The sequence below is a fragment of the Natator depressus genome, chromosome 4 (genome assembly GCF_965152275.1).
Source record: "Natator depressus isolate rNatDep1 chromosome 4, rNatDep2.hap1, whole genome shotgun sequence".
Classification (NCBI taxonomy): domain Eukaryota; kingdom Metazoa; phylum Chordata; order Testudines; family Cheloniidae; genus Natator; species Natator depressus.
The window spans coordinates 78,149,780-78,175,356 of NC_134237.1; the positions used below are offsets into that span (position 1 = coordinate 78,149,780).

Genomic DNA, 25,577 nt, shown 5'->3' on the forward strand with positions numbered 1-25,577 from the left:
CTAAACTTAATTGAAAGGGTTCAAGCAAAATTTAACTGATTTTTTCTTTCCAGGCATATTATAAAGAGATTTAATGCTTTGGGAATTATAAATGGTCAACATAAAATTTCTTAATTCTGTGTTATCTTTTGTGCTTCTAATGATCAAAGTCTGTATGTCTGCAAACCAGCATTGTGCATGCTTTCAAATACCGCTGAACAACAGGATCATTTTTAGCGTTTCTGTTTTATTTGAAGGGGAGAGAGAAGGTATTTATTTCCACTTGAGATGTTCTCCCTTCTGAACAGAGTGCACCACTACAATTTCATATTCAAGCTTTTAGCAGAGCCTGTCAGTGTGTGTTATGAACTACTGATAGTGCACAACTGTTGACTTGCTTTATCTAGTGCTGGCATTGTCTGACAGAGTTACAGCATGACTGCGGGTCACTGGATTGTTGTGACTTGAAGGAATAGTTCAATTGTAGCAGCATCAGCTTGAACTGCCAGGCATTTGAGCTGTAGAGCACTAAATACATGAGGTGATAGACTAACTTATGGACAAAAATGCTTTTGAACTATATTTTTTTCATTTTCAAAATAACTATCTGACACTGAAAATCTTAACATACAAATACATAACATGCTGCACATTTTAATACTCTATAGTAACATAACTTTTCCTTTTGTCATTATAAGTTAAGCTAAAGTTAAGGTTGCCTGACACTTGGCATAAGAAGACCTTATTTTCAGTTCCTTATAACTTAGCCAAACTTGACTCATAGAATATCAGGGTTGGAAGGGACCTCAGGAGGTCATCTAGTCCAATTCCCTGCTCAATGCAGGACCAACACCAACTCAATCATCCCAGTCAAGGCTTTGTCAAGCCGTGCCTTAAAAACCTCTAAGGATGGAGATTCCACCACCTCCCTAGGTAACCCATTCCAGTGCTTCACCAACCTCCAGGGGCGGTCTGTTCATATAGGTGAACTAAGCGGTCACCTAGGGTGCCAAGTTAAATGGGGCGTCAAATTCGAGGGAAAAAATCAAATATGAAAAAAGATGAAAAAAATAAAATAATGAAGATGTCATTATTTCAATTCCCATGCATGTACGGAGGGAATATGAATTATAATTAATTTCTCTACATTTCTGAGAATTTATTAATATGTCAAATCTTTTATTTACTGCAAAAATAAATAAAATTGTAGCAATTTTTTTTCAATTTGCGATGTAGGGTCAAGATGACCCACTCTGCAATTTTGATAAGTAATAACTCAGCCACAATGAAACACATCCGCCAGCGGCAAGAGCTGCAGTGCTAATGACACCTAACTCAAATATACATCAAGGTTGCATAGCTGGAAATTCATGTAGAGCAGAGATATCGCGAGTTGATACATGTCAAACAGTCATTTTAACACATGTCGCAGGTAGATGGTTAAGAATCGAGCAAACACTGTGGAAAATTGTGTTTCTTGGTGCCAAAGAATAAAGAATAACGTCTTTCAGCATTATATATCCAAAATGTGAGTGTATCTTTAAGTGTTATTAAACGTTAGCATTATTATCGGGCTGTATAATTATGAACTTTGTTATAACTGGTTCACATGTAATAAATAAGGTCCATAAAAGAAAAGTAACAGCGTTAACACTTAATAGACTATGAAAGTGATGACGTCATACTCCAAGCAGGTAACTGTGAGGAAGGAGATTACTTTCCAAACAACCGGTGTTGGGCTATAATGTCGAAAAAGGTCATTTTGTTTCTGCGTAAATGCAGTAACTAACTGTTTTAATAGGTAAGTGAGTGTATGTTACTAATCACTGAACCTTTAAGCAGTGAAAAGACATGTTGGGATAGCTGCAATGTGGGTTAAAGTGCCAAGCATGCGGTGTGTCAGACATCCATAACGCTATAATGCTTGCAGTCGGGAGCATAGTACATAACAATATTCAAATGCCCCCTGGCAGAAAGAGGAAAAAGATAACCCTCAGGAGCTGAGTACTGTAATCGAAAGGCTGAGAAGGAAAAGGACCAAGCAAAACAGCAGGGATCCTTCCTGAAATACCTTTTATTTAATCCAAATAAAGATGGAAGCAGTTCACAGGATCCAGATGAAGGAATTTTACTTGGAGAGGAGGTTAGCTTACTTCCGCATGGAAGCATTTTGGAACATCAAGATGAAAGTATATTACTTCGAGATGAGGGTAGCTCATATCCACAAAAAAACAGTTTGGAAACTCAAGATGATGGAAACTTAGAAGGCAGCTCACAGCATCAGACTGATGTGGAAGTGGAGAAAATGTATTCACCTTCCGAGACACATGCAGAAATTGAAGTAAATGAAGTAGAAGGAAGAAAGGATGAGGAAGTTACAAAAAAGTTACACTATTGGCACCCAGCTTTATGGCCTAGATGTGATGACAGTGTGTGGCAAATTCTCGTGGAACATGGACCCGAACAAGTTCATGAATTTCCCTTCCCTAAGGATGGAAATAAAAGAAAATTCTCTGCTCAGCATTAAAAGAGGAAATTCATTAATGGGGAAGAAATTAATCGAAACTGGTTACAATATTCAGTGTCCAAGGACTCTGTGTTTTGCTTTTGCGGCAAGTTGTTTAGAAATCAAGCAATTGATACATCACTTACTGAAAATGGTTCGAAGGACTGGAAAAAATCTTCAGTTCTCTCTTGAAATGAAAGAAGTACAGAACATTTGGAATGTTTGCAAAATTGGAAAGAACTTGAATTACGATTGAAAAAAGGAAAAACTATCAATGAAGAAAATTTACTTGTGATCAAGGAAAAAGAAGAATATTGGCAACAAATATTAGAGCATCTGATTACTTTAGTGAGAATTCTCAGTGGCCAAAATTTAGCATTCCACAGCCATGGTAGAAATGAAATATTATACGCTCCAGGTAATGGAAACTTTTAAAAATTTGTTGAATACCTAGCTTTGTTTGATCCAGTCATGAAGGAGCATCTAGGTAAAATAACTGATCATGAAACATAGGAAAAAAATTTTCCTGATCATTACTTAGGAAAAAATATGCAGAATGAACTGATTCAAATCCTAGAAAATGCCATTAAAAAGAAAATTGTAGAAGCTGCCCATTCTGCAAAATACTTTTCAATAATACTGGACTGTACACCAGATGAGAGTAATGTTGAACAAATGATGATCATTCGTTTTGTGGATATGGAAAAGTCTGCAGATGAAGATAAGGTTGAAGTGCTCACAAAGGAACATTTTTGGGGTTTCTCACCACTGAAGAAGACAACTGGAGCATTTATGACTGAAACTATTCTACAAGAGCTTGAAACAATGTCATTATCTGTTGAAAACTTACGTGGCCAAGGCTATGATAATGGGAGTAATACGAAGGGTAAAGACAATGGTGTGCAACGGAGAACGATGGAAATCAATCCTAGGGCCTTTTTCGTTCCTTGCAGTGCGCATTCTCTGAATTTGGTTGTCAGTGATGCTGCTAGAGGCAAGCAGTTTCTTTGACCTGGTGCAACGTGTTTGTGTGCTTTTCTCAGGCTCAGCATGCCGTTGGGAGATTCTGACTCGCCATGTAAGTCATTTTCTAACTGTGAAACCACTTAGTCGGATAAGAGGGGAGAATCGCACTGATGCTTTGAAGCCTCTTTGCTATGAACTTGGAAACATTTATGATGCCCTAATGAAATTTCTGATGATACTACTTTTACTTGATCATCTGGCAATACGGCACGTTCAGACGCAGAAGCTCTTTCAAATGGCCTTTCCAAGTTCAAATTTGTGACTTCACCCATTTTTGGTATAATATCCTTTCTGAGATTAACCTCACTAGTAAGCAGCTTCAAGAAAAGAACTTGAACATACATTCTGCTATTCAAAAACTGCAGCAAACTAAAAATATTCTGGAGGAATTCAGAAGTGATGAAGGGTTCAAAAGAACACTGGTAGATTCTCTCGAGCTTACTGAAGAAATAGACTTTCCAACAGAATTTGAACCAGAGCCAGTTCGCATTTGGCAAAAGAAACAGCAGTTTTCCTATGAAGAATGAGACACACCCATTCAGAACCCAAAACAAAGTTTCAAAGTGAATTTCTACTTCGCAGTCCTTGACACTGCTATTCACTCAGTTGACGAAAGATTTCAACAGATGCAGCAGCTAGAGTCAGTATTTGGCTTTCTATATGATATCCAAAGCTTGCAAAAGAAAACAGCAAAACAGATATGAGAATTTTATATAAAACTGGAGTCGGCATTGACTCATGAAAATTCGAAAGACATTGATGCTACAGATTTGTGTAGTGAGCTTCAGACTTTTTCAAGATGACTTAAGAAATCTTCCACTCCTGAAGAAGTACTGAAGTTTGTTTGTGAAAATAAACTCAGACAGTTTTCAAACATTTTTATAGCTCTATGCATTCTTTTAACTTTTCCAGTTTCCGTAGCTAGTGGGGAACGTAGCTTCTCAAAGTTAAAATTGATAAAAACATACCTGCGTTCAACAATGGTGCAAGAGAGACTTGTTGGACTTGCCACAGTGTCAATAGAGCATGAAATAGCTGGAAAACTGGATCTAAAAGAACTACTGACTGAATTTTCAAAACTTAAAGCAAGAAAATTCATGTTTTAAGAGCACAGAGTGTTTTTTATTTGGAGTGTTTTGTAAATACAGGTTAAAGTTCATTTAAGAGTTTTCTTATTCCTTTCTATATTGGATCTGGTGGTAATGGCAGATAAAGCAGGATAGTGTAATGGATGATTTGTAATAAAATTATAATTAACATTTTAATGCATTTTTATTTGAAATTGAACTGAAATATCATCTAGCTGTTGAGTACAAATCTATTCTGAAAATTTCATGTCTCTATTTTATCTGATCTCAGAAACATTGGTTGGACAGATGGACAAACCGAATAATTAAGCCTCTGGTTAAAAAAAAACGCTTAAAAAACATGAAAAGGAAAAAAGGGGCAAATTGTTTCCCAGTTTACCAAAAACCTCAGCCTAGAACTGCCCTTGCGGTTTGGGGGTGGGGGGCGCTGATTGCATGGTTAGCCTAGGGCGCCAGCTGCTGGCAGCTAGTCTAGGGCCACCCCTGCCAACTTCCTAGTGAAATAATAATTCATGCTGGAATTTTCCATGTAGGATGTTTGCCTTAAATTGTTGGTTTATTTTTGTAAAATATCAGGAAAAGTGATACAGCTATTTCCAATGAAATTGGAAAAAAGTATGTTGTTTTGTCAGTTTTTAAAAAAGAGTTCTTACAAGTGTTTATTTAAGAACCTATAGCACTTCCATGCTCTGGACCAGAGACTTGAAATTTGGCAGGGGGTAGCTCTAATGTTTTCTCCCCATGGAAAAAATGCCCAAATTTGGCCAAGCCTTTGAAAAATCTCAATTCATACATGCTCAGTAGAGTCTTGTTAGAGATTAGCAGCTGAGCTCTGAAAAGTCTATCTGCACTGAACATTATCCACCCCAGAGCTGCGGGGATTGAGCAGGACTTTCTTGCGGTTGCTGCTCCTGGCTGCTAGGGAGCTGGTGTGGTGCTAGGAACTGAAGGCAGGGATACCGTCTCTTCTTCATTCCCATTCTTGGTGCCAAGGCAGCATGGAGGGGAAGAAGAAAGCTGCCGCAAATGCAGAGGAATGAGTGGGTGGGGGGAGAGGATTAAGAAATGCACGGGGCAGAAAGTGGGGTAGAAGGCTGGTATCGGATAGGGGAAAGAGCACAGAGGAGCAAAATACAGGGGTGGGGATAGGAACAAGGTGGGGGGAAAAAGAGACAGGAAGGTGCTGTGAATGAGGGAGGATAGAAGTGGGGGGAAACGTGAGCAGGAGCCAGGAAGGTGAAGAGGCTGGGTAAGAGCCCAGGGAAGTTTAGGAGCAGGAATATGGGGAGAAGCCAGCAGGGGAAGGGAAGGAGCCATGGGAGGAATAGCAGCAGGGGAGCTGACAGGGCAAGAGTTGGGTAGGGGGAGAGAGGAGCAGAAGGGTCTGTAATCACTAGAGAACACTCTTCTCTAGAGCATGAAAATGAAATCACTATTCCTGAATCTAAACATTTCTTGGCTGTTCAGCAAATAGCTGTGAAACCTACTGGTAAAGTGTGTGTCTCCATCCCCCTCTAGTAGAAGGTCCATATAAAGGGTAATAGAGTAACTGGTAGCAATAAGAAGCTGTTAGGACTGTGCTGTAGATCAAAGATCCTAACCTTGCTGATGATCCATTTTTAAATTTAGGAAATTACATACAGCTCCTCCCCCTCCCCACCACCCTGCATGAAAAGAATGTTAGAGTTGTAAATTCAAGCATTCAGAGGTTAGGAAAGGACAGAATTAAGTTTGCCTGTGCAACTTAATTTGGGCCTCTTGTGCATAGGCATTATTGCACAGTCTTTAGTTATATGATCACATACTGTTGTTTCCACAGGGATCCTTGCCTCACTTGGTGGACAGGATGGATCTGCTCTAGGAATGAATCAGGGTTGTGTAGTGAAACAGAGGGTTACAGAATTTGGAAGTTTGTGGTGACGGAGGCAGATAACGGCAGGAAGAGAAAGGGTGGTCTTGTGGTTAAGGGAACTGAATATTATCCTGGAGGATTAAGTTCTATCCGTCTCTGCCCTGGAGTTCCTATATGATGCTGGGCAAATGACAAACAACATTTTCATTGGTGGCCACTGTGTGTTCCTCATTTTCTGGCTACCCAGGCAGAGGTCTGGGCTCTGATTTGCAGAAGTTCTGAGCGCTCACAAGTGCAACTGAAGTCAATGTGAACTCTTCTCTAAACATGTAAAATGCTAAGAACTTTAAAAAACCAGGCCCTAGGCTTCTTAGATTGGTTCACACTTGCCAAAATTAGTTGACACTTTTGACAATTTTGGCTTTAATTTCTCTACCTTAATTCTCCATGTGTGAAGTGTGGATAATAATACCACCTCACCTCACAGGGGTGTTGTGAATATAAATCTATTAACATTTGAAAAAAACTAAGATACTCTAATGAGAACACCATAGAAAAACCCATGGGGAAACTAATAATTCTGTATTCAGTGCAGCATTTGGGGTGTGCAGAAATAATGCATGTGCACATATACTGAATGAGCAGGATAAAAAAGAAACATTGATGAGCTACCCATTCGGTGAGCACTGTCCATCCTGTACACTGAATAAGTTAGGTGTCCTGTGGAAAAAATAGTACATAATCATAAAATTAAAGTGTGTGTCATAATGCGTATGCTCAAGGGGGCAGAATTAAGGAGGCACAGACAACCTTAATTCTGGCATTCCCTAACTTGTAAATGCTTGACTAGGCAATCTTAACATTCATTTAGTGTAGCTTTTTGGAATTAATTATGACTTTCCAACCACGAATAGCATTTTATTTTTAAACTTTATAGTTTATTTGTTTTTAGATGGAACAAGTATACATGCAAAACCGTATACTGCAAAATATCTTGGTTAAAACTTAATAGAAATATGTGTTGTCTTATATATATATGTTATCTTAAGATTTGCCAATTTTCAAATAGCATTTTTGCCCTCACTAAGATGGTGCATATGAAGCTATGAGGAGATCAAAGAGAAAAAAGAGGAGATCAGATAGTATTTGTGTGTTGCTGAAGAATCAATGTCTAAATGCCAATTCAAATGATAGAACATTACAAATGAACATTCTCCTGAAGGAAAGGTAAAATTCTCTAGTATTCTTTACACTGAAGGATGGTCCAGTATTGTCCGGCTATACCGAAAGAAGGGCAGGAGACAGTTAATATGGTTTTAATCAGGCTGCAGCTTTATTATTAGATGTTAGGGACTACCCAGCACATTAAAAGTGTATAGTGCAGATAACTCCATGTTCATTCAATGTCTACCTGAGGGGCTTCTGCCAGCCCCCTTTTTCCATCCAGGTCTCCCAGCCAACCCATTGCTGGGACCTTACCACCCCCACCGATCCGAACAAAGGTTAAGGTGGGCTATAAGAAAGTGCGGTTGGCTCCCTGCCATACCAGTCATAGGAGCCCTGAATTCTCCCTCCCTTCGTGTTCCATTCCTTTAACCAAAATCTCCTTTTTAAATCCTTTACCAAACCATTTATCCATTCAATTATACCTCCCCTCTGGAGAACCTGCACTGGACATCCACCCCACGTTCACGACATCGCTATAGGGAAGACCAAAAAACCCCACTCCGCCTAGGCCAATCTGGTGGTGAGGGAAAAATTCCTTCCCAGTCCTCCTAGAAAGGAGTGACTAGCACAATGCCAACAGCAGGTCCTGACCAAACCTGGTATTTTTGCCTCCTCAAGGAGAGGGCAGGTGCTGCTCCACCTGGTCCAGGAACAAGGGGCTTCTGCTGCCAGGATTGCCCCTTTTGAACTTCCCAATCCTTCCAGTCCCCGAGGATGAGTCAGCGTCACCACGCTGATCCACTCCCCCTTTTGCAGCAGCTACTGAGCCTCAGTCCCCTCTACCCGTAAAGCACTATTCCCTCTCCCCCAGCAAGCTGGACAGTATTCTCCCCACACCTCCCATTTAAAGATGTGATGTGGTCAGTGGCAGAGCATCTAAAATCATAGTTCAGTATGTGTGAAATTCTTCTTCTTTGATCTTTTAAATATATACCCATTTTTCAAAGGTTGAAGTGTGCAAAAGTTCAAACCAGTGAGTACTAGTATGGGAAATGGGAGAGCTCAAAAACTTTATATATAAAATAAAGTTTTTGAGCTCTCCCATTTCCCATACTAGTACTCACTGGTTTGAACTTTTGCACACTTCAGCCTTTGAAAAATGGGTATAAAATTTGTAACTTCATTATGAAAAGTGTAGGGGCATCTCAGGCCAGAGTTCCATAGAAGCTTATGTATGGCTGGATCACTAACATGAAACTTGTCTGATATACAGCATTCAGGAAAAGACATGTTCAGAACTGATGTTTCTGTAATAAAATTTTAGCTCTTTCAACTGCAGCAGACCAAGTTTTAGTCAGGGTAAAATAATAATAGTAAAAAAAAGTTTGACACTCATGTTTTTTTGGTTTTGGCTTCTGGCCTTTGACCAGGTGATACCACCATGCTTGACAAAGAGGCTGTGCTTCCTCCCTCCTCCCCCTGGCCACCAAGGGGTAGGATACCAGCAACATGCAACATCAAAGATTTGACACCTACAAATGAGAAACTGGTAGTGCCCATAGCCACACACATGCTACACATGGTGTGTAACATTGGCAGCAGTCAGGAGGAGCAGTGCTGGCAGCACCACTCTGCTGGCCCTCCGTAATGACAGGGGTGAGACCAAAACTGTGAGAGTGGCATTGTGACCTGGTGCACCATTCACTCAATGCAATGTCACTCACTCAGTTTTGCCCCTTCCAAAATGCTAAATTTAGCTGGAATATAAATATCAATTGGCACTGAGATTTATAATGACCTGCTATTTTAGGGCCGATACCTAAACAAGTATGTTAGAAAATTGTGAATGATGTATTTATTATTTACTAGATGATAATTATTTTTTTTACTTGTGATTTGTGCCCAGCACTATTTACTTAGAAATTCTAATTCAATTAAAAATTCAAAAAAACCCCATTTTTATTAAATAAAACTTAAGTGTGCTGGCAACATAAGAAAAGAAAAAGTTTATCAAAACTTTTAAAAACATTAATTTTTATCCACTCTGTTTGAAACTTGTATTATCTTCCAAAAACTGAATGAAATCACAAGAGTTGAGACAACCATCCTGCATAAGTATCAATCTTCTTGTTTTCTTTTTCCAGTTTTTACTGGTAGAAGAACATCTACCTTAGCATTCTTGCACTTGACTTTTTAAACTTGAGTTGGTGACTGGCAATGAGTGAGTATGTGTGTGTGACTGGCAATGCGTGTGTGTGTGTATAGAACCGACAGAATTTATCTGAGAATGGAGCCTGTGTAATAGCTTTTCAAACTCTAAAACAGCCCTAGGTAATTTTAAATATAATAAGCTGTGTTGTTCTGAACAGCATTGAAACGTCTCATGTTAACCCTGTGGCAGCATGGTGCAGATTGTTTATTATCTAATCATGTATCATTTGAGCAGGCTGCCATAATTGGTGTAAGAGTGTTAGTTTGAATATTCATTTTAACCTACAAGTAGTTTGATCCTTCCCTATCCACCATTTAGCAGATACCAAAACAAGGTCCAGCCTTCCACTGTTATTAGGTAAAGCTTAGAAGGAACTGCTGGTTTATTTGATGTAGTTTAATCAACACAGTAATTAGATTAATTTGTTGAGTTGCTATTTAACCCACTTTATTTTAATTTGATTTGCTTCTGTATGGTGTTTTTTTTAATGCTTTATGTTCAGTTATTTAGTTTAGATAATAAATTATATAGTATTGGCATTTACTGCTGTTTCTTCCCCAGATGTCAGATACTGGAACTGCTCACAGTTTTAGGACCGATAACAAAGATAATGCAATAAGCCAACTAGTGATGGGCCACAGAACCTCCGCCTTTAGTCTTCGCATAAGCACACACAAATAGTTGTATAAGGCTTACTTTGAAAATCTGGTCCAGTGGAATTATTTTTCTTTGTCGAGAGCCTTAACCGGTGCTTAATTTGTGCTATCGCTTGCCAGGGCTGAGCCCCAGCACCTCTAGGCTTGGCAGTTCGTAGCCCCAGCACCTCTGGGCTTGCTGCATCAGCTATGAACATAAAATGTAAACAGCACCTAATTGCTTGAGCCTCGGCACCTCTTTCATTACGGATTAAGCACTAGCCACAACTATGTAGTCCCTAATCATGCCAAAATACTCTGTCTTCCAGTGTTACCACATGATAGGTGAAGATGTTATACACCTTTTTTTTAATTTTTAAAATTAGGCAATAAGAGTTACACTGGGATTTCAAATTTATGTTGCCAGCACACTTACGTTTTATTTAATAAAAATGTTTTTTTTTCTAAATTTTTAATTGAATTAGAATTTCTAAGTAAATTCTTGGCACAAATCACAAGTAAAAAAATTAATTATCATCTAGTAAATAATAAATACATCATTCTCAATTTTTTCCGATGCAGAGCCGTACATATGTCTATTATATCATGTTTTCCCTTGGGCATTTTTTAGTGTAAAAAGAGCTTTTTAAACTCACAGTAATACTTGCATTTAAAGTTTTCTTTTTTTCATAGGTCTCTATAAATGACTAAAAAAACACATCTGAAAGCACATTATGCTTTGCTTATTTTAGAGTGACTAAAGGTATAACCCTCCAACTCATAACAAAATTGTGATGTGTAATAATTATTTTTTCCTTGTAGAGGTTTTGCAAATAACCTTTTTTCATAAATATCAACATGAATGTACTGAAAAGCAAAATAACTGTTACACTATCCTTAATAATGAATGTCTTGTCAAAATAACTTTACTGGGAGTTGTCTTGTCAGATTTCCCTTTTCTGTGTGTTCATTAGCACATTGACAGGTAGATCCAAATAATTAAATATTCAGTGTAATCACTTGGGTATTCTGTTCATGTAATCACTGAGTGCAGTCACCTGGGTATTTTAAAAGAGGATGCATTTATTTTGAGAGGATCTTTATTTTAAAGTGATTTTCCTAATTCTTTTGATCAACTCCATAACTGTGTAATGGCTATAATAATAATAATAAGAAGAAGAAGAAGAAAAAGAAAGAAAGAAAGAAAAAAAGAAAGAAAGAAAGAAAGAAAGAATGAGGATACATAAGAATGCTTCCTTGCTTTCTTGCAACAGCGGAAACATTTGAGTATACTAGACTGTCATTTAGAAAAGTGCAGTGCATTTAGAGAAATCCACTTTTGTATCAGAAATGTAAAGGCAACTGCTGGGACCTGAAAATGTCTTTATTCCATCTGTGGAAAAATACAGATGGATATTTTAGTCTTGTGAAGCTTACGTGAATAATACAACTCTAGTCCCCTTTTCTACTATTTAAAAAAAATTTAATGAGTTCAGCATGAGTTTGCAACCCTCCCACAGCATCCTTAGTGATATACAGAATTATAAATGTAAAAGTCCCAGTTAACACTAAGAAGATCCTCCAGGATAATTTGCCAGTTTTCTAAAAGTGTAGGGGCGCTCAATGCAGGTGTGTGGCCAAGATGGCACACGGGAAGTGATTCTGAGGTGGCCCAGTCACGTCCTCCTCCCTGGCACACCGGGAAAAGAGGGAAACCCCGAATCCGTGGGAGATGGTGAGGCCATGGCAATTCCTTAACGCACATTCTGAGACAATGCATCACTGAGGCACACAGAGTTGGCTGGCAGGTGCCGGGCACCACTCCACGTGCTGTCTCTTGTGATCCACCTTGTTGAAGGTGGGAAGGGGCGGGGGGGGAGATACCCCAGAGGGATGAGAACTGTTTCCCTCATCCAGCCCAGGTACCTGTTGCTCTCTATGAGCCTGATAGCCTGGAGAAGGCACTGGGTTCAAAGACTTGCAAATAAAAATATTAGGGCTGTCAAGAGATTAAAAAAATTAATCGTGATTAATTGTGCTGTTAAACAACAATAGAATACCATTTATTTTAAATATTTGTGGATGTTTACTACATTTTCAAAGATATTAATTTCAATTACAACACAGAATACAAAGTGTACAGTGCTCGCTTTATATTTATTTTTAATTACAAATATTTGCACTGTAAAAAACAAAAAAAGTATGTTTCAATTCACCTAATACAAGTACTGTAGTGCAATTTCTTTATCTAAAACAAAACAGTGTAAAACTTTAGACCCTCCAAGTCCACTCAGTCCTACTTCTTGGTCAGCCAATCACTCAAACAAACAAGGTTGGTTACAATTTGCAGGCGATAATGCTGCCCTCTTCTTGTTTACAATGTCACCTGAAAGTGAGAACAGGCGTTTGCATGGCACTGTTGTAGCTGGAGTTGCAAGATATTTACGTGCCAGATGCGGTAAAGATTCATATATCCCTTCATGCTTCAGCCACCATTCCAGAGGACATGTTTCCATGCTGATGACGGGTTCTGCTTGATAATGATCCAGAGCAGTGCGGACTGATGCATGTTCATTTTCATCATCTAGGTCATTTTCTTTCTTGGTGGTTTGGGTTCTGTAGTTTCTGCATCAGAGTGTTGCTCTTTTACGACTTCTAAAAGCATGCGCCAAACCTCATCCTTCTCAGATTTTGGACGGCACTTCAGATTCTTAAACCGTAGATGGAGTGTTACAGCTATTTTTAGAAATTTCACATCAATACCTTCTTTGCGTATTGTCAAATCTGCTGTGAAAGTGTTCTTAAAATCAAGATGTGCTGGGTCATCATCTGAGACTGCTATAACATGAAATATATGCAGAATGCAGGTAAAACAGATCAGGAGACATACAATTCTCCCCCCAAGGAGTACAGTCACAAATTTAATTGACGCATTATTTTTTTAACGAGCATCATCAGCGTGGAAGCATGTCTGGAATGGTGGCCAGAGCATGAGGGGGAATACAAATGTTTGGCATATCTGACACGTAAATACCTTACAACGCCAGCTACAAAAGTGCCGTGCGAACACCTGTTTTCACTTTCAGGTGACATGGTAAAGAAGAAGCAGGCAGCAGTATCTCCACTGAATGTAAACAAACTTGTTTGTCTTAGCGATTGGCAAAATAAGAAGTAGGACTGAGTGGACTTGTAGGCTCTAAAGTTTTGCACTGTTTTGTTTTAGAGTGAAGTTATGTAACCAAAAAAAATCTGCATTTGTAAGTTCAACTTTCATGATAAAGAGATTGTACTTCAGTACTTGTATGAGGTGAATTGAAAAATACTATTTGTTTATCATTTTTACAGTGTATATATTTGCAATCAAGAATAATAATATAAAGCGAGCACTGTGCACTTTGTATTCTGTGTTGTAATTGAAATCAATATTGAAAATGATCCAAAAATATTTAATAAATTTCAATTGGTATTCTATTGTTATAAGTGCAATTAATTGCTATTAATTTTTTAATGACAATTAATTTTTTTGAGTTAATTGCATGAGTTAACTGTGATTAATTGATAGCCCTAAAAAAAGTGTGTTTTAAAATAATTTTGATTTGTGAAAGTTCATCGTTATTTTTTGTTAGTTTGGGGTTAGACTAGCTATCTGATTGTTACTACAAAAAGGAAAAATCTACAGTTATCACTATTTAAAACTTTGCAGTTACCTTGGTTAACTAAGGCTCCCATCTTAAAAAAGACTTCCACACGTGGTTGACTTTGCACATATGAACAGTCCCATTGATTTACATGATTGCATAAAATATTCATACTTTAATAGAAACTAAAAACAATCTTTATTGAGTTAAGTTGTGAATATAGATACCATGCTGCAGAATTGATTGATGGTTCTCTTTCCCCATGTAACAGACTAACAGGATTTCACAAAATCTGCTCACACATTTATACATTACTAGAAAGTTTCCTTGATGTAAAAGAGCACATAGTAAAACCTTAAAATGGTAAATGATACTGACTTTAAGGAAAAAATAGCTGTTTTCCTAAATTTTGCCACATATATACATATAAAATAGATGTTTCTTTGTGCAAATGTGTTTTCAGATTGTGATTGCATATAAAACCATTCAAAAACAGATTTTTCATTGTTGCATAACTCTTCTCCCTTACAAAATATTTGTCAAGGGCAACAATGGGAATAAGGTTAATGTGACACTGTGTTATATTCTATCTTTCTAATTATTCCCCTGTTGAGATAATCTGTCAATATGCCAAGAAGTAGTTGTGGGGTTGAATTGGGCAGGAATTTTCTAGCACAACAGGATTTTGTCAGTAAAATGATGATTCATCAAATCTACCATGTTTTGCAGAAATGTTACAAGTCTGACATACATTAGTTGAACCGCAGGCAGGTTTCAAACTGCCTGGTTTCCTGCCAGCTCACCTGGTGGGTTCCTGGGGAGCCAGCAATTCCAGGGTCAATGGCTCTGGGACAGCCCTGTCATGAGGATGCCCCACGGCTGGGGTCCTAAGCCTTCCAGGGTCTGTGGCTCAGGAGCAGCCTCACCATGCAGACTTTCATAAGGCCACAGACATTAGGCTTCCATGGTCCACAGCTCTAGAATAGCCAACCAGGGACCCCAGGCCTTCCAGGCTCCTTGCCACAAAGCTTTTTGCCTGGGCTTTAACTGGGACTCAGATCCCGGCTCAATGGCAGGGAGCCCCGAAGTACTGAGAACCCCACTAAAGTTGATCTCAAATCTCTCTGCTGCAAAAGATCACTTAAGGGCTCCAGGCTCCTTGCTGTGAAGCCAGGAAGTCCTAGGACAGACTTCCAGAGTCTGTGGTGCTGGGGCAGTTCTGTTATATAGACCGACCCAAGCTGGGTACCCTAGGGCTTCCTGCCTCCTAGATCAGCTGATTGCCTCCCCTCCATCCACACCTCCAATCTAATGAGTTGCCTCAAGAGTCAGGCAGCCCAGAGAGACCATTGTCCCAAGAGTCTGGAAGCTCTGAGATCTCCAGCCCAAGGCAGTCCATATCGCAGGACTGCCTTGGAGCTGCAAACCTTGGAGGCTCTGGCAACTGCTAACTGAAACTGACATGATCATTATCTGTTTCACTGCTGCTACTGATATTCACCACTGCTATTCAGTGGTGGGAACCAGTGAAATAGAGAAGAATCATGTCTGTTTCAGTCAAGAACTGCTGTTTCCAGGAAGCATATTTCATTTTGGAACCACCATGTATCTGTGATTCTGAAATGAAAACTGTTCAGAATGTATGGAATATGGGAAATTTCAAAATGTCGATTTTCCCACGAACTGTAACCATGTTTTGGCCAGCTCTAGTCACAGACAATTTTCACCTTTTATTATAAATCCAGAAAACCTAGACAGTGTTGCCTTTTACTGGTAGGTGCTAGTACAGCTGTAAAACAGAATTTGTTTTGATACATATGTAGTTCAAGATATTGAGAGAGAGAACTTCAAAATTGAGACAACTACTCATGGTTACTAGAGGATCATTCACTACAGGAGAAGTATATCATGCTATGTACTGTAAACAATGTAGTTGAGGACTAGTGTCTATTTTTCTTGGGAAGGATCTTCATGTTTCATTGACCACAGATCCTATCTCAACTGGTGTATATGAGTTTTACCCTGAGAAAATTCTGTATAAAGAAACCATTATTGAATGTCATATACCATCTTTCTGTATAGCTACAAGTCAGCAAGTGTGAAACATGTTTGGTAACCTCCAGTTTTTCTTTTGTCTTGTTTTACCCACTCCTTATCCTCAGGCTTCTTTATCCTCACCTCTGAGATTATTAATGATCAGGGTATTCCCATATCACCCCAATAATTGAGTACTACTGCTCTGTTCCTTGGTTATCTTTCATTGGTCTCTCTATGTAGCACAGTAATACAAGATGGATTGTATGGGGTTCTCTGCTGGGATAGATCAACATGTAGATCAGGCTCTGTGCCAAAATGTTCCTATTTAAGCTGCTGCTATGGACAGGATTACTGTTGGTGAATGCAGAGTTTCTACCCAGCAGATGTTTGCTTTATTTTTGTGAATTGGTACATGGATTGTTTTTTACTTTTTTCCTAAATTGCATCAGTTTTCAAGTTATATCTTGTATTCTTTAAAGAAATATTGATATTTAAATTTAATCATAAGAAATTACAGGAAAGTGGGAAATAAATTCCATAGTTCCAGCTACTTGACTGATGCCCTGTGCTCTACATCAGTGGTTCTCAAAGCTGGTCAGCCGCTTGTTCAGGGAAAGCCCCTGGTGTGCTGGACCGGTTTGTTTACCTGCTGCATCCGCAGGTTTGGCCGATCACGGCTCCCACTGGCTGCGGTTCATCACTCCAGGCCAATGGGGGGCTGCGGGACGGGCGGCTAGCACGTCCCTTGGCCTGCGCTGCTTCCCGCAGCCCCCATTGGCCTGGAGCAGCGAACCGTGGCCAGTGGGAGCCGCGATTGGCCGAACCTGCGGACGTGGCAGGTAAACAAACCAGTCCAGCCTGCCTGGGGCTTTCCCTGAACAAGCGGCGGACCAGCTTTGAGAACCACTGCTCTACATCAACTCCACCACTGCTGTGCTAATGAAAGTACCAAATATGGTAGTCACCATTTGCCACGTTACCACACTGTAGTGATCTAAGTGCCTACTATACAATACCACAGTATGGTACCCATTTGGCAGATATTGATAAACTGTATATCCAAAGCTTACATCAATATAAGTGGAATTTAGTGGAATGTAGCAGTACAGCAGGTGCACTGGGAGATCAGCAACAAAGGTGTTAATCTTTTTTACAGATTCATTTTAGCAAGGTTCTTGGGTAGACTGAGAGCTTGACTACTTGGGGACATCCAAGAAAGTTAATCTGAATTAATTTAAAGTGTGACTTTCAAGTGAATATGATAAACTGTATGAAACCCCTGTGTGAACACTCGCATTCAAAATTAAATTTGCCTACGTTTACTTTAATTCAGTTCCAAAGTCAATTAAACTAAACTGAATTATGGCCATTTTAACTGCATCTACACAAGGATCTAATGAGGTTTAATGAATCCACTTCATGTTCACATTAATATTCCTGGATGTTCCCACGTAAATAAGCCTTAATAATAGTATGGAATGGAATATAGTGACATCTCTGAAAAAGGCTTTATTGCTGGTATAAGGTTGTTATACTTTACCTTTTAACATATTCTTTATTATGCTCCATTAGTGACCTTCAGTAAGTAATTCCTTTTTGATAACACTCCAAATGGTTAGCGCTATAGGTAAATAATGTGCAGTACCTAGAAAAGAAAAGTTGTCACCTGAGATGAGTTAAAATACAGTAGATTGAGGTAACAAATGATATTGCGTGTAGTTATGATCACTGTAATGAGATATACACAAAATTGTCACAAAATAGTCTTTCAGTTGACAAAACAATCCATAATATATAGATTGCCTTAAAAATTGAATTACAAAATCAATTATAGGCAATTATGGTGCTATATTTACTGGAGAAATTACCATATCTTTTGGTAGTGTTAAGGTAATGTTGAAGTGAGTCAGAGGAAACCTTTGTCTTTGCTTTCTAGTTCTGCACAGAATTCTTACAGCTGATTTAGGTGAGAATTGTAGATCATCTGAAACCTGGAAAACCACTATTTAAAAAGGAATCATAGTTGTTCTGTTCCCTCTTTTCTTCACATTGAATGTAAAAGTATACTTTAAAAAATTAGAAATAGAACAATTAGCTCAAGTGCATTAGTTCCCTCAGCTAAGGTTTGACTTAATTAAACAAATTGAAAGAAATCCTAAATGCGCTCTCATTTTACTCTTAAACAAAAGATATTTTATGTATTGTCTGAAATATTCATTTCCTAATGCAGAATTCTTCATAACACACCAAACATCACCAGTAGATGTTATAACAAGTTTTATCATATTTAGTGTAATGCATTAGAAGCAAATAGTGATGACAGCATGAAATAGTTTACTGTTTCCTGGAGCTTTATAAGAAATATAGCCATGAAATGGGATGCTGGCTTTTGGAGTAGAAAAGTGACCTTTTGGAGATGATAAAATACCCAAGTTCTTAAGGACTGGCAGTACGTTTAGTGACCCAGAGAGGGTAATATTCAGTTAATGGCATATAACTTTTTTGTTTGTGTGTGATAACGCTTTTCATTTTTTTTAATTCTGAAACACTTTATTAGCATATTGTGCATAACATGTGTTTCATATTCTGGAATTGGCTGTAATGTACATTTTGAGCTATTGCCCTTTCTAGAAAAACCTGCTGTCAGTAGTATTAAGATATAGATATATTCAAAGAAGGAAGACTACAATAAACACAAGTTGCTTGAATAATATTATAGAGTATTATCCTTTTTTATAAATTTAGGATTTCATTTTGCTAGAAAGCTTTCACCGGGTGACCAAGTACATGTACCAATGACAAAAGCTACTTGTAAAATTCAGATCATGCTTTCTGCTTTATGAAATGGGATTGTAAAAATCCTCTCAAAAATGACAACCAAAATAGCATTAAAACACAATTTCCCTTTGATAAGGTTTTAAGGCACTCATATGAAAAGTGACACCTCTTTGAGTGGTTCTGTGTCAGCATTATGCAATGTTGTGTTGCTCATAAGTGACATTAATCCATTAAGGGTGTGAGGGTCATTTATTTTTCTCATGAAGTCATTAAATACTATTATCGATTTCTGTTCAATCAGTCAAGGTTTGCCAGCACTGAGTGATCTTTAGACATGCTAATAGTGTTGCTTTTAATACTGCTAATGTAGCTCAAACAACAAATATTACCATGTTAAATGCAAAATAAAATAATTTTAATGGTCACTGGAAATATAAAATAGCTTAAGGAAAATATCCAGTAATGTGGTGATGATCACTAGTTACCTGAGAATATTGTATTTGTAAAATATGAGTTTAAGTGACATTGATATTTTTAAAATCAGTAAGTAGCCATCTTCAACACATTTGTTTCTTTTTGCTAAACATACAATATAAAAACAATCAGTAGTTGTTGGCCTGTTTTCTCTTCTACTATTTCATGATAAACATGTTTTAAAAACTTAAGTGGATGTGAACAAAAAATTATAATTATATCATGATTATTTAGTACAAAATATATTTAGCTTTTAAATATATATAGTGATTATCATATTAAATCTGGATTATTACCATTTATTTGTATTATGTGCTGTTACTTTCACTTTACATATATTACTGTATTTGGGGACTTAATGATTTCATCTGACTCATTTAGAACTATATAAGTTGATGGACTTTAGGCAAACGGAGCTGCATCCTGCCTTTTATTTAACACATACAATCCTATTGACTTCAGTTTGGCAGTATTAGGCTGAAAATGTTTTCTTATGTCCTCAGTTAAAGTTTGACTATCTGCTGTTAGTTTAATGAGGAAATTATTCTTTTTCCAAGTAATGCATTAAAAGAGAACTGTACAGTTGCAATCAGGCTATTAGTTTTCATAACAATAAATATTGTAATTACAGCTTTCTCCTTACCTTTTTAGATTCTTTTTTTCCCCCTCTGGACATAAATGATTTATCAAAGTGAATTGTCAGCTTTGCCCTAGACTAGCAAAAGCATTGCAGTATATTTATCTCCACCGCTAAAATGTTCAGTTTTCACTACCAACCAGTGAATTACATCCTGCTGAGGAATAGCTATCTGTTTTTGTGCGTATCTTTTCTGAGACCCCGTAGGGCCTCTGACAGACCTTGTAGGACACGGTTGTCCGTCCTGGTCTCAAATGGTAAATGATGCCAAGTAGTAGCAAGTTTATTGCAGAGTCTCTGGAGAAGCTGTTGTGTGCTCAGCATTTTTTCATAGGTCGCTTGCCTGATTCATTGACGGAAACCTGAGCAAAACTGTGTTATTAATGAATTATGACAAGCTTTTTGCCTATCAGGCAGAGAGGTTCCAGCTATCCCTTTGTAAGACAAAAACTTAATGGAAGATGCTCAGATGGGCAAGCTCTCTGATGATACTCCTTAAGTGCTCATCCCATTCTGATGCGAATATTCAGAGAGCCGTGAAGCTTCAAGTGGCAGCGTTTAATATCGTCTCTCTCATAATGCCTGAATAATTTTCCAGAGACTGATCGCTGCAGCTGCTGTGAACATGATTATTTGTTTATTTTTCACCTTGGTCCTGGTGGAATGCTGACCTAGCTAATCTGCAGCACACATAGGGAAAATATTTTCATATTCATAGCTCTCTTGTGTTCTTTTGACTGTAAAAGAAGAAGAAGACAAAGCTTGTGAGTAGCCACTTAAACCATAGAGAGTTAAAGGGGCTGATTCTTGTTGTATCTTTTTGAGAGGAAAACTGAACCATATTACTGAAGAATCTGGAGAAAGAGATGAAGAAGCCGCTGTCTTATGGGTTTTTTTAATGGATGATTGTGAGAGGCAAGGAGATGGCATGGGCTGTCGGGGTGAGTTATAGAATGCATTTTGTGATCTCCCTCTGGTAGTGCTGCTCATTATGTTAAACAGTGTAGCTTTTAAACCACTGTAGTTTTCATTTTATGTGCATTGGCCTTCATTTGCTGAAATGCTTCAAGTTCACCATGCTAAAGTCATTTAGAAAACAGGATGTAATTACAAAGGTTTCATATGCTTACCAACAGCTTTTTTGGAACAGGGTAATTATCATTACTTGTGGATACTGTAAATTGAATATCCCTTCCCTAATTACATTAAACTCAAGGGTTAGCTGCTTAAGCATCCAAATAACAAAAGTTCACCCTTTGCTATAAATAGTAGAATTGTTCTCTTAGTTAGGCTGACCTTTAAAGCTAAGCATTTTACATGGTATTGTCAGGTGTACATTATAAAGATAGCTTGTAATTAGATCTGTAATGAGGAACCAAGTTATAATGGCTTTTTGAGAAAGTTCATTTATTCAGCGTTTTCTTACTGCATGATAGAATTAAAGTTTCAGTCTGTGTATGTCAGGCCTGTTTTGAAGGGGCCAGTCACACTGTTCTTAGTTTACCCGTGTCCTGCCAATGGTTTGATGTGGTTTAATATTACACCATAGCTTAATGGAAGCTATTAGAAATGTAATGAATTAGTCCTGCTCTTTTAAACAAGGGTTATTTATCTAGGGGCCATATCTTTGATTTATTCGATTTTGTCTTTTCAATACATAAAAAGCAACATTCTTTGTAGTTTAGCAACATAAATGTAGTTAGTTTTTCTTGGTCAGGTAAAAATGAATGCCTATAGACACTACTAAAAAGAAGACTTTTGGTGTGTGTAGACGAAAAGCAGACTTTAATTAGTTGATGTGTCTGTCTTGGTTTAGTATTTGCTGCCCATTCAACTCTAATGATTCTGTGCATTGTTGTAAGAAAACAGAGATTGTTCCAGTGAGAAATTTGATTGATTTCCGCTTTTTACAGTCATTGTAAATTTTATTGCTTGCATAGCTACCAGCTGATGTTTACTTTGTTTTTTTCATTCTACTTTCATTAAAATCACCCCATTTATTTCCTTGGAAGCCTTTTTGTTAGGTGTGACTACCTATTTTCCCAGAACACCTCCTGCTGAGCATCCTTTATGACCTATCGTAAAAACCTACTTGGATGGGACAAATTGAGAAGCATGCATTAGAAAGGGAGAGAAATTCCTACTGTAGATAAATGGTGGAGAATTGTGATTATGTAAAAAGAACACCAAAACAATGATTAAATATTAGAGGTGTATAAAACCTGAATTAAAATAAATCTTAAATAATTTAGGCTCTTTTTGATTAGGTATATTATAAGTAGGGCTTCTGTTTTTCAGGGTTTATTAATTTAATTTTGGGGAATTTATTTTAGTAATATTTAAGTTTAATATAGATGTTCAAAAATTGGGGATTTTCAAGGTTTTCCCTTTTTATATATTTAATGAGTATGCATATTATATATTTTAATGTATATATTATGTACATTACACTATATACTGCTCTAATTAGTAATCAGTAATCTCTTTTTGTAATGTTTCCTAGCGTGCCTTAATGTAGTACTGTTCCAAAAAACACTATGTTAAAGTGCACTAGGGAACCTTTAGTGCGCACCAGCAGGGTCCACACAGACCTATTAATGTTCAAATTAGTGCACTTTAGAATTCACATCCCGGTAACCTGCATTACTGCTCTGTGTAGACAAGCCCTTAGATACATGTAATCATTTCCAGTATTGTTTTCAGTGTTTGTTGGATAAGCACGTATTTCTTTCTGTTTTCTTTTTTTTTAATCAGTGTATTTTGTCAGTGTTTATCAGCTCAAAATCAAGAGCCCTAATTATGAGACACGGTTAAAGGGAAAAGCCATTTTGGAGTCTTTGTCAATTTAAAAATTCATTCATATATTATGAGTCTGCTGTATTTCCTTTAGCAACTCCTTAGAGCTATAGTTAACATTTTAAGATAATGAAGTATCTTATGCAATCTTACATTTTTTCTTTTAGTTTGAAAATGAATTTTTCTCATGTTCAGATCCATGAATGTAGACAGCAAGAACAATAATTAATTGGAATTCTGTTCTATCATCCTCTGCATATTTTTCTGCCTTTATCACTAATTATACCAGATAAAATACATGGCTGTTGTATAAACTATTTGTCCTATACTGGAGTGTGAAGATCAAACTGTACAAGGGAGTGTCAGTTTACATATCCAGTTCATCAGCTGTACAAATCTGGGATTATGTTTCTAATATCAGAAGTCTAACATTAAACAACCCAAATGGAAAAAAACAGGCCACAGTTTTATAGTCATGAGGCAATTAGACACAGACACCACTAGTATCAGTCCATTAGTAGGCAAGCTATATTCTTCTTCATAAAACCAATAAGAGGCAGGCATTTTAGCAGAGATGTGTATAGATTAGCTAGAAATCTGAAGGAATGTTCTTAAATTAACTGTTTCCCCTAAGAAAACCTGATTGAGTAAAATGTTCTCATGGCATTAAGTAGTGAAGAAATCTCATTGCAATGGTACATTGGATAGGTTGGCTCACTGGATTGGTTATGAAATATGGAGCCTTTCACATGTGGATTACTGGCTCAAATTCAGCTAGATCAGTAGTGACTAAAATTTGTTTACCATCTGATGGCTGCAGCGTTGGTGAAATGATTTAGCAGTTTCAGTCTAGTATTCACTTATTGTTTGTCATATTTTACTAAGATTGTAAGGACTTTGGGGCAGAGACCAGCTTTTTGAGATGTGTGTTTATAGTTCCTAGCACAGTGGGATCCCCAATCACAGACTGGGGCCTCTAGACACAACATGATTAATAATAATAATAATGAATTTAAATCAAGTCAATTTTTAAAAAGGAGCTAAAAGTAGTTTCAGGTATTATCACAGAATCACAGAAGATTAGGGTTGGAAGAGACTTCAGGAGGTCATCTAGTCCAACCCCCTGTTCAAAGCAGGAGGTCCCCTCCAATTTTTGTGGCTTTATTATCACATTTTCCTATTTTTTTTTGTTTTGTTTTGTTTTATTATAATGTTGTGTGAAAGGTTCACACAAACAGCAGGGGAAATGGAATAACTCACTATATAGAGGAAACAGTAAAAAAGAAAACTGGCAAAAAATAGAGAAAAATAATCTGTCAGTTGTAGGAATCTTAGCTATTACTTGAAACAATGGTAGGTAAAAATGTTCAGACAGGAGTGTGATTGTTAAATTGACAGTTTCCTTTTAATGAAAGACACATGTGACCTTCATCAGTAATTATCAACCTCAAATTACTTTAGCCAAGTTCCTCGTTAGTGAATAATACATGAGGGTCAGCATCATGCCTGGTTGGTGAGTGAAGTTCTGTGAGCCTTTTGTTCCCAGGAATAAGAATGCTATAATAAGGAGGACCAGAATAAACTTTTGAGCCTGATTAAGATAGAGGTTCATTACTGTACTGAGCTCTCAGCTAGTGGAAAGTAAGGAAAAGTTTGTGGGCAATCACAGCACTACTGTGGTTAAAGGTATGTGAGTGTTTGCATTTTAAATTCAGATTTTGATTAATTGATTTTCATTCATACTGGGATGAAACTTGGCATCCAGCTCCTTTTCCTCTCCTCTTTTTCCAAAGACTGTTGCTGTTTTCATTAGAAAGACAAAGCCCTGATGCTGTCAGAACCCCAATCCTTTTCCCTTAGGCAACTCTCTACTCCTATAAAGCACTCGGGATCAAAAACGCCTGGGCCCCTCAGAATTTTTGTGCAATCCTGGAAGCAATCTTTCCCCCAGGCTTTTGGGAAATCTTAGCTATGGTTTGTACCAGGGATTTCTGTTGAAGGAAGCTCCGTTTACTGAATCTTGTGGATATGCTAGAGGATCATCTACTCTTCCCTTGTCTGCCCTCTGGGGAAATGGGGTTTGACTCTCTCTTTGTCATTCCAGAGTATGGGGATGTAGAAACTAACAGGTTCCATGTACCATGTCCATTCTCCTCGGTGTTCCTGTTCAGTCATTGGGGCAGAGATGATTGGCTCCCTGCTTTATCCATTCTAGTCATTCAGTGGCTCTAAGTATGATTCCCCACAGACTCGCCACTCAATATGATTCACCCCAGAACTGACAAGGCAGCAGCTGTATCATTGCTAATCACAGCTTTCTCACACTGCAAGCATGAACAATGAGAACTATTATTATCTATATTCTAAAATGTGTGAGGTGCTGCACAGACCTATAGGAAGACACAGTCCCTGCTCCAAAGAGTTTGTAATCCATAAAGAAAAAGGAAGCAAAGGATATGGGAAAGGGGATATGGCAATGAGGCAAAGCTATGGGTCCTGATAGGCACACACCTTGTTAACCTCCACCCTGTCCAATAAAATTCAAAACCTTGTGGAGCTAAGTGTAAATGTACTGAGGGTTTTAGGTGATGGTGCTGATATGGATTTCTTGGAGTGATTTGAATATGGTAAGGGTGGAGGCTTAACACATAGATTTTGGAACTTCATTCCAAGCATGAACAAAGGACTAGAGACTTCTGTAAGAAAAGGAGATGAAAGAGGTATTGGGGCTGGCAGCACTGATGCTGTTAGA

At 37.8% G+C, this 25,577-nt stretch overlaps 1 protein-coding gene across 25 annotated transcripts in view; it reads left to right on the forward strand.

Annotated features, from left to right (window-relative positions):
- Positions 1 to 25,577, forward strand: part of TENM3 (teneurin transmembrane protein 3) — a 1,226,612-nt gene that overhangs the window by 915,654 nt on the left and 285,381 nt on the right. The window contains exon 1 of one of the 25 annotated variants that reach the window (XM_074951209.1): positions 20,953 to 20,970. The exons of the other annotated variants lie outside the window; for them this stretch is intronic. Within the exon in view, the coding sequence (XP_074807310.1) occupies positions 20,958 to 20,970 (13 nt within the window). The 5' untranslated portion in view covers positions 20,953 to 20,957. Of the gene's footprint in view, positions 1 to 20,952; positions 20,971 to 25,577 lie in introns of those variants that run through there. 25 annotated transcript variants of the gene reach the window in all.